This window comes from Bombus vancouverensis, chromosome 5, assembly GCF_051014615.1.
Source record: "Bombus vancouverensis nearcticus chromosome 5, iyBomVanc1_principal, whole genome shotgun sequence".
Taxonomy (NCBI): Eukaryota; Metazoa; Arthropoda; class Insecta; order Hymenoptera; family Apidae; genus Bombus; species Bombus vancouverensis.
In genome coordinates this window covers 10,350,472-10,366,589 of record NC_134915.1, presented here as the reverse complement: position 1 = coordinate 10,366,589, position 16,118 = coordinate 10,350,472, and the positions used below count along the sequence as shown (strand labels likewise).

Genomic DNA, 16,118 nt, shown 5'->3' with positions numbered 1-16,118 from the left:
CCACGACTAACTCTCACTTATACTGGACAGGCAGGGAATTTTCAATTGCGCGAAAATCCTGCGTGATCCGGACGAAAGAACAATGTATCCCAGCGTGTAACACACATTCGATACACAGACAGCAGCCACTCGCGTAGATTATAAATCGACAGGTAGAGAAAGAGGCGCGCGCGAAAGCTGGCGCAAAAGAGAAAAGGAGAAGAGGGAAAAGGGAGACTAGTTGCAAAATACTAGCCGTGTGGACTCGCGACAACTGGAATGCGAATGGGAACGGGATTCGCACAAAGGCATTGAGCAAACATTCTTTTTCGAGGTTTCATTCGTCGTGACAGAATCGTAGAAACGATGTGAGAACAGATGACGGTGAGGCAAGGTTTCACGGACGAATCGAACTCGGCAATACGGCCGGCACAACGATAGAGAGAAAAAGACGAAAGGAAGAGCGAGAGAAGGAGGCAGGAGCCATGGGGAACACCGGGACGAAGAGGGGAACGAGGAGAATACGAAACGCGCGTGGAACGAGGTTCGAGCTAACAGAATCCCACAGAGTGGGACGAGGAAACGAAGTGGACGTGGTGGATGGAGGCTGCAGATGCTGAGGAGCCACTGTAAGGGCCCAGAGAGTGTACCTGTCTTGTTTTTATAGGCTTGCCAGAACGTCGGGCCCCGGCTACGGACGACGACGACGACGACGAGGAGAGAAGGTGTAAAGGTGGGGGAAGGAAGGACAGCTGAGAGGGGAAGGGAGGCGAAGAGAAACAGGCAAGGGTAGGCGGAGGGGCAAGGGTAGCGGTGCCACTTCGGGCCTTACAACTTGCCAACCAGTCCTCGGAGAACCGTGGGTCTTACCGGAGCCGTATACACCGTGTATCAAACATCCGTGACTTTTCGTTCGTCGCTCAACGATTTTTATCCTCTGGTTCGACGAGTATATAGTATCGATAATCTCGGGAGGTCGGTGAACCCACGCGCGTCACGTTTCGCACAGTGTACCGACATCAACCAACGATTCAGGATAAATACGCCTCTCGTGGTACTCTAGGATGAAATCTCCAGGATTATAAAGCTTATCGTACACCGTAAGGCGAACGTAAAAATATAAATATCTAGGAGAAATCTTAGCTCGCGGAAGGTAAACGCGGCAAGTCTTGCAGCGTCCTTTATTATGCGAGGTCCCAGAAGAAAGGCGAAACACCAGGAGTGACATGGGTGATGTGAGGTAGAAATCGGTGGATCCGTGACTTAAATGGATCGCGGCCGGTTTCGCGACAGATAGAGGAGGTCGCCGTGGGGACACTCTCTGTGAGCTCTCTCGCTTTTTCTCTCGAGAGAGATTTGATGGAAGATTAAGAGAACGGGCGGAAAGATGCGGGGCAGTCCTGCGTTCTTCGCCATATTACTGGGCACGATATTCGGTGTCCTCGGCGCGTCTCTCAGCAAAGCGCTCCGGTACAAAGCGCCGGATGAGTGCAAGTGGGTCGCGACCGGTGACACCGAGGATGACGTCTCGTTGGTCTGTCGCCTGAGAACGATCAACAGCGAGCTGGAGAACACCAACTTCAGCGTGATACAACCACAACATACGGTCCGTCTGCGGCTGGAATGCAGCGACGCGTTGTTCTACCAGAGCTCGCTGAGCGCCGGCAGCTTCAGGCCGTTGGTCGAGCTGCGCGAGCTGGTAATCGAGTATTGCAAGATCGGTAACCTGTCGGACGACGCGTTCAAAGGGTTGAAGGAGTTGCGTAATTTGACCGTGAGGACGCACAACACCGACTGGTCGGCGATGGCACTGGACGTGTCGGCCGGAGCGTTCACGGACGAGTTGAGGCAATTGGAGAAATTGGATCTCGGCGAGAATAACATGTGGAGTATACCGGAGGGTGCGCTGTGTCCCCTGGTCAATTTGGAAATTTTAAACTTGACGAGAAATCGATTGCGCGAGGTGACGAGTTTTCGGTTCAACGGAGCATCCAGATGTTTGTCGAACTTGAAGGAATTGGATTTAAGTAACAACAGCATCGAATCACTGCCGACCGCCGCGTTCTCCGGTTTAACGCGGCTGCACAGTCTCGACCTCCGATGCAACGCCATCAGTTTCATGGCGGACCGCGCGTTCGAAGGCTTCTCCTCGTTAGCCATCTTGAGGCTCGCGGACAATCGGCTCGCTAGCTTGCCACCCGAACTCTTCAGCGACGCGAGGAACATCCAGGAGATTCACTTGAGGAACAACACGTTGAACGTGTTACCGCCCGGTTTGTTCAGTGAACTGACGCAGTTGTTGGTGCTCGATCTTTCTCATAACGAGTTGACCGCAGAGTGGGTGAACGCAGCTACTTTCAGTGGTTTAGTACGTTTAGTGGTGCTCGATCTATCTAACAATCGTATCGCTCGACTAGATCCGACCGTGTTTCGCGACCTGTACAGCTTACAGATTCTCCGGTTACAGGAGAATCTCCTGGAAACTCTACCGGAGAACACGTTCTCCGCGCTCTATAATCTTCACACCCTGTTGCTCAGCTATAATTTGCTAACTGTTATCGACGCGACCACGCTCAGTGGTCTTTACGTGCTGAATCTGCTTTCCTTGGACAACAACAGGCTGCACACGATCCACCCCAGCTCCCTGAGAAACGCCTCGTCCCTGCAAGAGTTTCACCTGAACCGTAACCAGCTTAAGTCCGTTCCGGACGCGTTGAAAGCCACTCCCCTTCTGCGAACCCTCGACCTCGGCGAGAATCTCATTTCGGAGATACCGACCGGCACGTTCGACCACGTGGCCCAGCTTTACGGGCTTCGATTAACCGAAAATCATATTGGGAATCTTACCAAAGGTGTTTTCGATCGTATCAAGGAGCTCAAGATATTAAATCTCGCGATGAATCGTATACAGTACATCGAACCCGGCACTTTCGACGAGAATCTCAACCTCCAAGCGATCCGTTTGGACGGTAATCAACTGACGGATATCGCCGGCCTTTTCACTAATCTGCCGAATCTCGTTTGGCTCAACGTCAGCGACAATAAACTCAGATGGTTCGACTACGCGATGATACCAACCGGATTGCAATGGCTCGACATCCACTCGAACGAGATACGAGAGCTGGGCAACTACTTCGAGATCGAGAGCCAGTTACAGCTGAGCATCTTCGACGCGAGCGAGAACAAGCTCACCGAGATCACCGGAAACGCGATACCAATGAGCGTGGAGAGGCTCTACCTCAACGACAACCAGATCTCCAAGGTGCAGAGTTATTCGTTTTTCAAGAAGCCCAACCTGACGACGGTCGAGTTAAAAGGAAACCAGATACGTAACTTGGAGCCGTACGCGTTGCGTATCAGCGCCGTGCCACCGGAAAAACCGCTGCCAGAATTTTACATCGGCGACAACCAGTACCTGTGCGACTGTACCATGGAGTGGTTGCAACGCGTCAACAGACAGAACCAGACTCGAGTGCAACCGCGAGTCATGGATCTGGAGAGTATTTACTGCAAACTTCTGTACGATCGAGAGCACGCGTTCGTACCTTTGGTCGAGGCATCTCACTCGCAGTTTCTCTGCAAATACGACACCCATTGCTTCGCCCTGTGCCACTGTTGCGACTTCGACGCCTGCGACTGCGAGATGACGTGCCCTTTGAACTGCACGTGTTACCACGATCAATCGTGGTCTGCGAACGTAGTGGACTGTTCGAATGGCGGGCACGTGAGCAAGTTGCCCGAACAGATACCGATGGACGCGACGCGGCTCTATTTGGACGGGAACGACCTGCGCGGGGTGTCCAGTCACGCTTTTATCGGTCGTAAAAAGCTCAAAGTGCTGTTTCTCAATTCCTCCAACATCGAGATTGTGCAAAATCGATCGTTCAACGGTCTCAGAGACTTGGAGGACCTTCACCTGCAAGACAACAAGATTCGAGAGCTGAAGGGACACGAGTTCGAAGGACTGGACGATCTGAAACTTCTCTACTTGCATCGCAATCGAATCGTATCGATAGGCAACGACACCTTCTCTTCTCTTCGATCGTTACGCATTCTTCGATTGGAGAGCAATCGGCTGACGACTCTAGCCGTGTGGACGTTACCTGGTTCTATCGAAATCAGTTTGTCTGGAAATCCATGGTCCTGTGAGTGTGACTATCTTCAAAGTTACCGCGAGTGGATCCGCGAGCCGAACGTTCGCGTGACGGACGCGTCCGCGTTGCGCTGCGTGTACAACGTGACGGAGTTCGAGGCGTTCGGTAACGAGGTGTTCGCGGACAACGAGTTCGGGTTCTCCGTGGCGAACAACGATCGCGAGAGAAGCAACGATAGCGTGTGTACGGGGGCTAGTAGCATCGACAACGACGTGCATCGCAACTATACCAAGACCATCATCGAGAAACAAGTGCTACAGGACTATCTTCCACTTTTGGTTGCTACGTTAGTTGGCTCTCTATTGGTAGTCCTCCTCTGTATGTTGGGATTCGTGTTCCGTCAAGAACTTCGCGTATGGTTCCACTCGAGATTCGGTGTGAGGATATTCTATCGAAACCACGAAGTGGATCGGGACGATCGGGACAAACTGTTCGACGCTTTCGTCAGTTACAGTTCTAAAGACGAGGCGTTTGTTGCCGAGGAATTGGCGCCTGTCTTAGAGATGGGGAATCCTTCCTATAAATTGTGTCTGCACTACCGGGACTTTCCTGTCGGAAGCTTCATAGCAGACACCATAGTCCAAGCGGTGGAATCCTCGAGAAGAACCATAATGGTCCTATCCGAAAACTTCATCAAGTCCGAGTGGTGTCGGTTCGATTTCAAATCGGCGCACCATCAGGTGTTGCGTGATCGAAGACGCCGACTGATCCTGGTGCTAGTGGGCGATGTTCATCAGCGAGATCTCGACCCAGACATTAGGCTATACCTGAAGACGAACACGTACTTGCAGTGGGGCGACAAGCTATTCTGGGAGAAACTTCGGTTCGCGTTGCCGGACGTACCGAACAATCAGAGGACCACGCAGAGGACGAGGCAGCCGCCGCCGGTCCGACGGCAGCACAACAACAGGACATCGAACGGATCGCGTACCGTCTCCGTGCACATATGAGCTCTCTGTGGTTTCGTTCTCTAGTGTTCGTGCGTTCGTGTGAATGTGTATATGCGTGGATAGCCGCGTTCGTATGCGTTATTCTTCCGGTGGACTGTGGGAGTGGGCGTCGCCACGAATTCAAACGGGACGCGAGCGAAGAAAAGGGAGAAGGAAGTTGAGATATATCGGTGCGCGACTTCGCCACAGTGCGTTTACCTACGGTGCAATACAGTGGCATATAGGATGTGCGTATAGAGTGTAAATACTTCGTGAATGTCTATCTGTATAAATGTTTAAAAAAAAGAATGAGAAACGTAATTATAAACGAAGAAAAGGAACGAAGTGCGTCGATGAGGGATCAGAGAGTGTGTGCTGTTGTAAATAGAGAGAAAAGAAAATGGTGAAGAAACGGAGAATAAGAAAAAAGAAAAGGAGGAAGAGGAAGAGGGAAAGAGAGAGAGTGTGTGATTATAATATTTAAGGTGCTTCCCTCGTGATTACGGGGATATACGAGACTTAGCGTCCCAGTGTCTGTACATTGCAGCGAAGTCAGTGAGTTTGCTAGATAGCCTAAAGTCGTTGTAAATACGTTCCCGTCTTCTGCGTCTACCAAGACTGTTCCCCGATTGATCAAGCTCACGGTTAATTTAGGGTTAACAGTGCGTGAAAGATCTCGTCGGACGAGAGATACTCTCGCGTACCGTCAGCGTGTGTACTCTCCGGGATACACACCGCGGCACATGGAGCTATGCTCACGGCGTGCCATGTGGATTTACCTTTGCTAAGAGCCTGCGCGCGTCATATCGTACGAAGGATAATCGAAATGTGAGAATCTGTGGAATACATCTCGGTCGTTGTCGAACGATACGCTTCAACTTCGATTCGTGGGATCGAATGGATGATTCGAACGATCGCGAGAAAAAGAAATAAATCATCGACGTGTAATCATTTCGTGCCCGTAAATTGTCGATCGTGAACGATTCGAAAACGATTTCAAGTCGAAAATCCTCGAATAAAATCTCGCGCAAGCGATCGTAAATCGGCGATCGACGAGTTTCGAGTCGCTCTGTGTCGTTCGAGTTTCCAACCAGGGCACGTTCACCTCGCCGAGCTGACACAGTGATACCACTTCCTCCTCTAATCGTAGCGTTAATCCAATGTGTATTTAATTGTACTTAGACCGGCAAACTTCATTCCCAGCTACGAGACAGCTTTGCGCGTTACGGCGATAAACGCTGACGCGTGGGCGATTTCTTTTTTGTATCTTCTATCTTTTGTAAAGTATTAATGCGTGCAAACTCTATACATATCTTATTTATTTCGTCCGGAAACGTTGAACGGGAGGCGTCGCGTGGTTTCTTGCGTACGTCGTTCGAATCGAAGAAAATCGCGTGCCACGCGAGGTCTCTGTTTGAATTCGACGGTCCGCCTTTGTTTTATTTTTTTTTTCTTTTATTCCTTTATAGATGTTATCCGTACTCGAACGTCATTCGAGTAGGCTCCAAGAACGAGGTATATTAAATTCCGTAGAAGAAAGGTCGATGTTTTTCACTGAAAGCCTGCGACGGTCGGATTCAAAAAGGTGCGCGTCACGCAAGAAAACTAAAGCAAAATCCGCTATAAATAATTCAAACACAATGTACAAACGTGAAACAATCTCCTTCGGCTTTCCTCGCAAGCGACTCCTCTGTGTTTTATTCTTCTTTTCTGTCCACTTGCAAACTACTCTCGACGACGTGAAAGATAACATTAGAATAAAAACCTGTGACTGAAAACAATAAAATGCTCTATTTTTATGTTTTTAACACCTTCTTATTTTCTGTGTTATTCTTGCAGTCCCGTTTCCCTGCGATCGACGGCGTTTCGTTCAACGAATTCATATTTTAAACGCACCTCTTAAATGACAATCATTGAATATTTGCTCTCGCCGCGGTCGAACAAAGCCGTAAACGTACGCAAACTTCCGGTTTTCGAGAAGAAAGAGAAAATTTCACTACGAAACAATACCTTATGCTAATCGAGTCACGTCTGTTTACACTGTCATCACGTTTCGTTACCGTTACATCAACGGAATAAGTAATGGCCGCCTCATTGTAATAGAAATCAGATAGTTTGGTGAAAGACCGTACGGACGGCGTTCCTCGTTCCGGAGTCTTTGATCGTTCTCATTACAAAGGCGAATGGGAAATGAATAGAAGTAAGAGAGACACCGCTTCTCAATGACATAATTGATTTCTCACCGTAATACCCGAGTTCAACGATACGAACAATAATAGGCAATTGAAAGAGACATTCTGAACATTTTCACGGTAAATTTATCTTCGTTAATATGTAAAGTTCCTCTGACCTTATACTACTTCGTATTTTGGGATCTTAGTATCCACGACCATCGCCGTTCGATTCGGTCGAAGAAATAGCACTGACCGGAAAATTTAGTTCGCGTACGCCACCCTGAACATTTACATAAAGCAGGAACTTGTATGTTCTCGATCGATCCTCGTAATTAAATTAAACGGACTCCTAGGAAGTTTTCTTTTCGAGTTAGCCACGGTTTAGTATCGATGAATTGGCAATGATATATCAACATTGAATTAACGTAGATAGAGTTAACCTTCGTGCAGGCAATCAGGTTAAGTTCCAATGATTAATTGCGGATATAAATTTCCTTAGCAATTTTTTATGCTGGATACTTTTACATCTTCCACGTTCAAGACTGCGTTGATTCGCGTCTTCAAAATACAAATTTCAGCACAAGATTTTTAGTATCGAACCTTCAAATATATTTGTACATTTGTTGGACGACTGAAATACAGTTTTAGGCAGTTGTGACAGTTTCTCCACTCGTTCTCACTGCTTTTTTAAGAAATGAAATTTCGATTGCCTCAACACCAGGAAAGAAGACATCTTTATAACATATTTATAATCGAGAACAGCGTGCATGAATAAATATTTTGAAATAAAATTATTAAAAACTGTACTTGGTTATAAGAAGAGTAACTAACAATTTCAGGAATATGTAAAATAAATCTATTTAATAGAACGCACGAGGTACCCAGTTGCCTATCAACCGTGGACATTTTGGTTGCCTGTACAAGCGTCAAAATAAATTTTCTATATTACAGCGGACAAAAGCAACGTGTAACAAGCGTAACAGTATGTAGGTGGATTGTTTCGAAATTTTTACCCGCAGCTATCAGCTGAAAGATCAGGAGAACAATTTAATAGAACGAACATGGAAGGAATCGATAGATCGGCCGAAATGCCAGGGACTCGATGTCGGTCGGCGAGATTTCAGCCGCGCGGAATGCAATTCGCATTGATATGTAACCGTGTCGGGTAGTAGAGCTATCGCTGTCTATGATTGCGCGTAATCTGCGTGTAATCAAGGCGCGAGAATCGGCCGGCAATTCCACCGATGCGCAACAGATATGACGCAAAGCTGCCACGATGTTATGAGTAACGCGAATATGTGTCACGGCGCGGCAAACGCGATTACGCGAATTATGGAAGACGCGAAACGATCTCGCACACCCTTGCGTTGCGGTTTTACTTAATGCCCTCCGGAATTCTCATTACGCGTTAATAATTGCCACGCTCGGACCAAGAAAACAGTGTCTGGGTAATCCAGCAGTGTGTACGCGAGATTGGCTGAGAAAGTTTCAGTATTTGCTTGGATATTTGTCTTGTGAGAATTTAATCGCGTAGAATAAAGTACAGAACGATTTAAATGTGGTAACATGGAGATTCAATGCTTGAAACAAATTATCAGCCTTCTATAACAGGATTCTTCTTCGTGCATGGGAAAAAGATCACGATAGAATCTTGATTATCAGAACACCGATTAATGGAAAATTCATGGATGCTTTCTTGTAGGAAAAAGTCCAGACGCAAGAACAGAAATTGAAGAAAATAATCTTCTCTCGTATTAAGAGGTGTGTCATGCTATGTAGAGCATGAATAATCGAGATTCTGCTGTTCCACTGGTTACAATTTTTCTCTTGGTTTTATGGAAGATTTAAGAATCACTGTTACGATTAAACTGCTTGACCATAAAGCGGCAATACAAAGATGAAACGAAATAATTTCTGAAAAATGCGTAACTTTCAAGTAACATGGTGTTGTTGTACGTAGAGGGTTAAAGGAATTCAACCTAATCTTTAATGCCGTGCATTCCTTTACTTTAATAGAAGTAAGCCTAAAAAATTTTTGCCAGACTCGAGAAACAGGTTTCCGATTAAATTCATTCGTCGAAACACCTCAGTCCAACTACAAAGCAAGAGAGACCTCCACGCGAAAGTAACGTCAGAGACACTTAGCATACGCGTGCGACACGGAGACACAACTACTAAAATATGAATTGCAAATGCCGCGTATAAATTTGACCTGGAGTGATCGAGTCGTGTATCTTTAGTCGGATGCTTAGAAACGTATTTACTCGGTTCAATTACTTCCCTTATCGGAGTATTAAGTATTTGCGGCTGACGTTGGGTTACTCTGGATGGAAAATAGCTCTTTCTCTTTATCAGAACACCTAACACGGTTGAATCCCCACCGCCATTACCTCGCTACTACCCGTCCGCTGATCCTGTTCGGCCACTTTTGTAATTAACAAGCCCTTAACAACATATCACGAAGCAGTGCTGCGCATCGTTTCAGCTTCCAACGTTGAAAGGATCGCTAGGCCGGGACTCACCGAGCTATAATTTCACGGGGCGTGGAAAAATCGGCGATATCGCGCAACCTGTTGCGACTACCGTGCGCGAAAAAAAGAATCACGGAGAATTATGAGAGCGAATTGAAACCACTGGGCTGGTCGGTTTAGACACATCGATCGTGCGTTGTTGGTAGATCGTGTAGCAGATCGATCGAAGTAGAGGCCGATACGAGCTGTAAAAAACCAATGCAACGAGGAACATGATTAAGAACATGCGCTAGAACTGGAGGGTGGAGCCGAAGCCAAAGGGCGCGATGGACATTTCGTTGAATATTCAAGCTGCCGGCGAGCAGAAAAAACGTGACCAGTGATTTTTCGACTCTCGGCGGTGTATACCGGTTACCGCTGCTCTTTGCAAAGCCAAATGCCGCCTTTGATCGAGGTATAAACTGAACGAGCATCAAGACTGAATCCCTCCGATATGTGGAATTTGATTGGTTAGGTACTTTCGTCGCTGCTATCCATTTCGAATATTAGGTTTGGAGAGAACAAGTTTACGAGTTGCGGAAATATCCGCGGGTTACAGTTCTCCTACGTACTGTCATTCAGTCGGTCGATTCTTTCGCGGAACCGGTCTTGTTTTTAGAGAAAAGTTCCGCACCACCGATATTCAGCCTGCGGAACGCTATTTAGAATATTAAACTCTCTACGAAAGAGTCTGAGGTATACGGGAAACTAAAAATCCGAGATAGGTCAAATATTTCGATCAAACGTTCCAATTCCAAATAACAATTCGTTAGCGTTCACGCGGAACAACGGATAGACGGACATACAGTTTCAAATACGCATATATCTGACAAAGGAAACCGATTAGACGATAAAAATACGAAGAGAAGAAGAACGTGAAAAAGGGAGAGACGAGAGAGGAGACGCGATAGTCGTAAAGCTCGTGCACAGGCCGTGCGTTAGAAGTCCGCCGTTCGGAAAAAACTAACAAACACGACGCGAACGAGGGGATGCGAAAGGAGAAAACGAGCGAGCGCGTAAGGATATCCGCGGTCCGTCGTGCCGAGGAAGCGAACTCGCCGCGGAGAATAAACCATAATGGCGAAGCATAAAGCTAAAAGATCGTGGCGTAGGAAACAATGAATTAGGGACGATAAAGTACTGGTAGAAGAGAGAAAGTAGAAGGGAAGGGAAGAAGGGATGAGGGAAGAAGGTAGCCGCTTATTCTTCGAACATTTCTTTCGTCGGTTCGCTCGTTCGTTTAGCAGCTCGCTAACTCGCTCGCTAGCAGCGGGTTAAGCAGCCGGGAGAATGCAGCTCGCATGCCTGCCAACCTTCTTCCCTCCCCCGTGCCAAGGCTAGAGTGGTCCGATGCTTTATGCAGTATAACGGAATTTCTGTTTGCACTATCTGCCGGCAACGGCACACGCGAGAGAAGACTGGTGCTCCACCGTCGTGGCCGAGGCCATGTTAGGAAGAGGAGGTCGATTGTGATTCGTGGCTCAGATTAAGACCAATGAGCGGAAGGCATCGTTAGTCGAAATCGTCCCCCCACAGTTGCATCGATGCATCCGAGAGATAGCCGTTGCCCCTTTTTGCCGTAGCAAATGGAGGATTCGTGCGGTCTTTTGTAAAACGGAGTAGACCGATTAGAGGGCCCGGGACACACGCTCCGTGTGTTTCGCCAAGGGGATCACGGTTTAACGCGTGCGACATGCGAGACTCGGTTTCCTTCCACTTTTCTACTTTCTTCTCTGTTCCTCTTCTCTCCTTTTCCTTTTACAATTTTGCCTCGGCTTTGTTGGAGAAGCTCGGAAAGAACTTGGAGGGATAATTCTTCGGAGGAAAAAAGATACTAAACGATTTCGTGGGATTTTTGAAAGACAGCGACGAGGCCACGGAGACGAAGGAGGACGTTTAATCGAAAGCGGAATTCGAGCGGAGCAGTCCCTCTCGAAGAATCGTATCTTCAATTACAAGCGACATCGGCACGTGAACTTTATATTCGCGTGTACGATTGCGTGTACGCGACTGTTGCCGCGTAGTTTAGTTATCGCGATTGAGAATTTAGTGTCCGGCTCGCATTGTCTCGCGAAGCGAATGCATATTTCACACGTGCGCTATCCGCCGCGCGCTGCCCGCCGTCGCGTAGCCGTCGAGGCTTGCTGATTATGCGACCAAGGTACAGTCGGTTACACCGCCATATCCCTCTTGCATATACATCGCCGCGATGGAACCGGGGAACCGGTGCTGGCGCGCCAGCTACGGGTAACATCATAATAACTCGTAGAAATGATTTTGCAGCCTTTGTAAAGGAACTTTCGAATAGCCGACCGAGTAGAAACGCCGACGTTAATCCGGCTACGTCGCAACGATCGTCGAGGCGGTATTAATTACGACCCTTACGACCGACCGGCTCGCTGACTACGAAGGAAAGTCCGAGGCAACAGCCGGAGGAACGGAAACCAGATGTAACGGCGGAATTTTTCTCTCGAGTAACGAGAGATGGAAAAAACGAACAAGTAGAAAAAGACAGACAACCCCGGTATATTTGAACAGCATTAACCGAGGCACGAAAGGTAGAAAGTTGCACAAAGTTCATTGGGAACAAAGAAGGTTATTCCAAGAAAACGTTCCGCTGCGAGCGATTCCGCTAGAACAGCAAGGGAGATCTCTCTTCTCTGCGAAAGGATAGATCATCGGATGGATCCAGGAACGGCAGAAGGATCACAGTTGGTATCAACGTTCGGTCGTTTCTTATATAAGTATGTATGAGACGACTCGATTGTGACGGGCACCACGGCGACTAAATCGACTTTTAACGAACCGAGATAAATGTTCGATAATTCGATTTATTAAGGGAGCATCGTCCCAGCTATGGGCAAATATTATTATACACGAGATCGAAAAAGGTGGATCCCTGACTGTCCGTCCGCGCGCCGTCCACTGACACACAACCGGAAGAAAACGTACACCATAGGACTCGAGCGTCTCTCGATCGATTACAAAGCAGTTTCGCGGAACATTGAATCGGATCCAGCCTCTACAGGGTTCGAGAGGTCGAAAATACAAGTTGCAGAGGACCGGTGACTTTAATCAACTCTTTGCAAGCGCAGCTTCTACTCGGGAACGAGTCGCGGGGCGTGTCGACTCTCTGATCCTTCTTTATCCTCGTTTTTCTACCGTTTCTCCATCTCTGTTCCACGCTGGGGGCTACGAACTGGCCCCGGAGACTTCGCTCATAATAATACCATGGGACCCCGTTGACACGCCTCGTCTCTGGTTAAAGCCGGCCAACGGAGCAACGGGGTTGAACATTTTTTTTCAACCGCATCTCATCCCGATCGTTAAGCAAGCTTATCAGCGGATGAGCCGATAATGAGCCCGTTCCCGGACCGTCCGCATTTTAAATTAATCAGACGAAATTACTCGCCGCGGCTCGCCTCGCGAAACTTTATTATTGCTCTGCCAATTATTTATGCGTAATTAACCGGTAACGAGAGCGAGCTTTTATTGCCGCTGCTATCTTATTGCCGGACGATCGGCCCACTCGTGGCTTTCCCTTTGTGTAAAATGACAAGTCAATCTTGAAAGCATAAGATTGACGTTTGAGATGCTCGGAAGTTACATTCATTAACCATGTAACTTGAAAAGTAGAGAAAAGCTATGATGGCTGTGAACATTGTTTTTTAACTATTATCTTGGAGATTGTTAAGTTTGCGCACCGCAAAATGGTGCTTTTGGGGGTTTACTTATTCCGCTCAGATACCTTTTGAATGATCGAAATAAATCATTTCACTGGTTAAAATGAAATTGTTATTTTGGATGCGGTATCAAACGTACTAAACTAGTTAGCAGCTAAGAAGGCGCTGTATTGAAAAAGAAGGGTAAAAGGTAGAGAAATAAAATGTAAACCTAAGACGAAAGATTCAGTGAGTTTGCTGTTAAGATGTTAAAGAACGTTTCGAATATGAGACCGCCTCCAAAACCGAATTAATTGCTTCAATTAGAATAAATCAGCGATCCTAATGAAATAAGCGATACTTCACGTTTTTTGATAGGGCTGTTTAGAACGTTCGAGCCTCGTAAAAAGCCATAAAACTGCCCGCTTTTTCGGTCCGCCAAGGAGTGGTCCCGAATTTATGATCGGCAATATATCTGTCCCAAACTTCCATAAATTGGCCCGCGCGGGAAACCGAGGAACTAAATTGACCCACGAAGGGTTAGAATGCGCTTTGCGTTCCAACGAGCTTCGTATCAAGCGGGAAAACTCTGTTCGGAACCGGTCACCCTGTACGTCTAAAGACCAAAGGGTAGCAGAGCACCCAACGTTCGTAAGAAATAGTAGGCGAAACAAGGGGGAGGAAAGTGTGACATAAAAACACATAGACACGCGACTGCGGTGATCGAGGGACAGCGAAGAAACATCTGCCGACGAAGAAAGTGCGCGCAGCTGCGAGTGATCGAAATTCCCGAAGCATTCCTCTACCGTGGCATCGCACAATGGCTGACCAAAAAATTATGGAAATCCTCCATGGCGGTAGTCGTCTTTTATCTGCAACGAAATTTATAGAAAGTCATCGTTGATTCCGGGCATGTATAACTCCTCGTAACTTCCCTTGCGAGAACCGAGAATTAAGTTATACAATGATCGAGATAAGTAGAACTCTGGCCAATGATTAATACCCGCGTTTACGCGGCCTGAATTTATCGGTCGGCGTCGTTCTCTGCCATTCCACGGCTGTAATTTCTCCTCTCCGTGAGTTCACGGTTCGTAAGGACGCGGGCAGGCGCCCGTGAGCGCACGCGCGCGAGAGCAGCGAGCGTTTGGCTTCTCGTGGAGAACGGTCACGGCCGATGTAGCGGACTATTTTTTCTGACCAACGTACATACCTATGTACATCCACTTTGTAAATAAAAAAAGAAACTCGAAAACTGGAGGTCGAGATAGGACTGGACCCTAAGAGGGAAGCTTTCATTGGAAACGAAGGAAAACGAAAAGGGTACGGTGGTTCGCGATAACCAGAAACATTAACAGTAAATCCAAGCGCGCGCGATTAAACTGTTACAATTACTACAGATAACGTATTCAGCCGGCTTAACGGCGCATACTCTTTCTGCGTTATACAGAAAGAATCGTGGACTCGCGCTCACAAGCTCTGGTCGTTTCGCAAAAATTACAACTCATTACCGCTACTTATGCGCCGTATATTTTAGACGACCGTCCACCGCGTATCTCCGCGCCACCAAGAATTTTCAATTAGCAATTAAGCGTTCGAGCCTCGAACTATCGCCGCTGCATTCCCGACGGTCCACCGAAAACGCTCGACGATTCCACTCGACAGCGTTTTCGAACCGATCCTTTATCTATTAACTTATCGTTCCTCCGATCTTTCTTTCTCCTCTCTCTGTTTCTCCTTTTTCCTTCCTGTTACACACTGCGTACTCTCTCTCTCTTCTTTCCTTCTCTGACTTTACGCCATATATGTCATCGAGCTAGAACGTCGAATACCGATCGAGCCGATCCCGCGGAGCCCGGTAGCATCCACGGCCGAGCGGTTCGACAGAGGAACACTCTTCTTCACGAGTAGGTAGGTATTCGTCTGGTTGCATGCTCGCATGCCTCGGTTGCTCGGTTGCCCGGTTGCTCCTCCGGGCACCAAAGCAGGCGTGGTGGGGACGGTTAGCGCCCTTCCACCATCCTTCCAACGGGCTATGACAAGAAACGTGCTCTCTGTCTTCTGTGCCCTCGAGTTTTCGTCCTGCTCGGGAACGTTGTCCTCTTGGTGCCGCGGAAAGCCAAGCGAGAGAGTCGAGTCGAGGAGTCGGCTTGCGAGTCGAATCGAGTCCGGCTATCGTCCTTTAGGGCCGGTTTACAGGCGCATAAGCCGCGATAGTAATTAAACGAGCCCACTTAAGGCTAATGCACGGGGACGCGCGACTCCATCCTTTCCACGATTCCACCAGTTTTTTTAATTAACAGCCGCTGCTAACTTCAGCGAATGGACACGTTCAAGTGAGACGTAATTAATTTAACGCGAATACCGATCGAAAGATTCGGTTTGCACGTGTGCTATAAAACGTGGCAGCCTGTTCGAAATGCGAAACATCGAGAAAAGTTGTAGAGAGATGGAAACGTAAAATCGAACGGCGAATATGTGAACGATATAAAGAATCGTACTCGAGGGCAATTGAATAATACAGCGGAATAGCGGTGCATATTTCAAAGGCACGGAGGAACTTCTTAATAACACGAAGAAACGAATCAATCCAACCCAGCGACGATACGTGCATAATGCAATTCCCTGACTTGCATTTCTTTCGCCGGTAAGCGACGCCGAGAGTAGACGCGGAGTAGCTCGGGCGAACGTCGATATCGAAAGACGTAAAGGA

The 16,118-nt window shown here is 47.7% G+C and overlaps 2 protein-coding genes across 2 annotated transcripts in view; one reads left to right on the top strand and one right to left on the bottom strand.

Moving 5' to 3' along the window:
- Positions 1 to 16,118, bottom strand: part of Su(var)3-3 (lysine-specific histone demethylase Su(var)3-3) — a 101,758-nt gene that overhangs the window by 52,754 nt on the left and 32,886 nt on the right. The gene's annotated exons all lie outside the window — the stretch shown is intronic.
- On the top strand, positions 807 to 6,870 carry Tollo (Toll-like receptor Tollo). Its single transcript, XM_033347940.2, has one exon. The coding sequence runs from the start codon at positions 1,367 to 1,369 to the stop codon at positions 5,081 to 5,083; it is 3,717 nt and encodes a 1,238-aa protein (XP_033203831.1). The 5' UTR covers positions 807 to 1,366; the 3' UTR covers positions 5,084 to 6,870.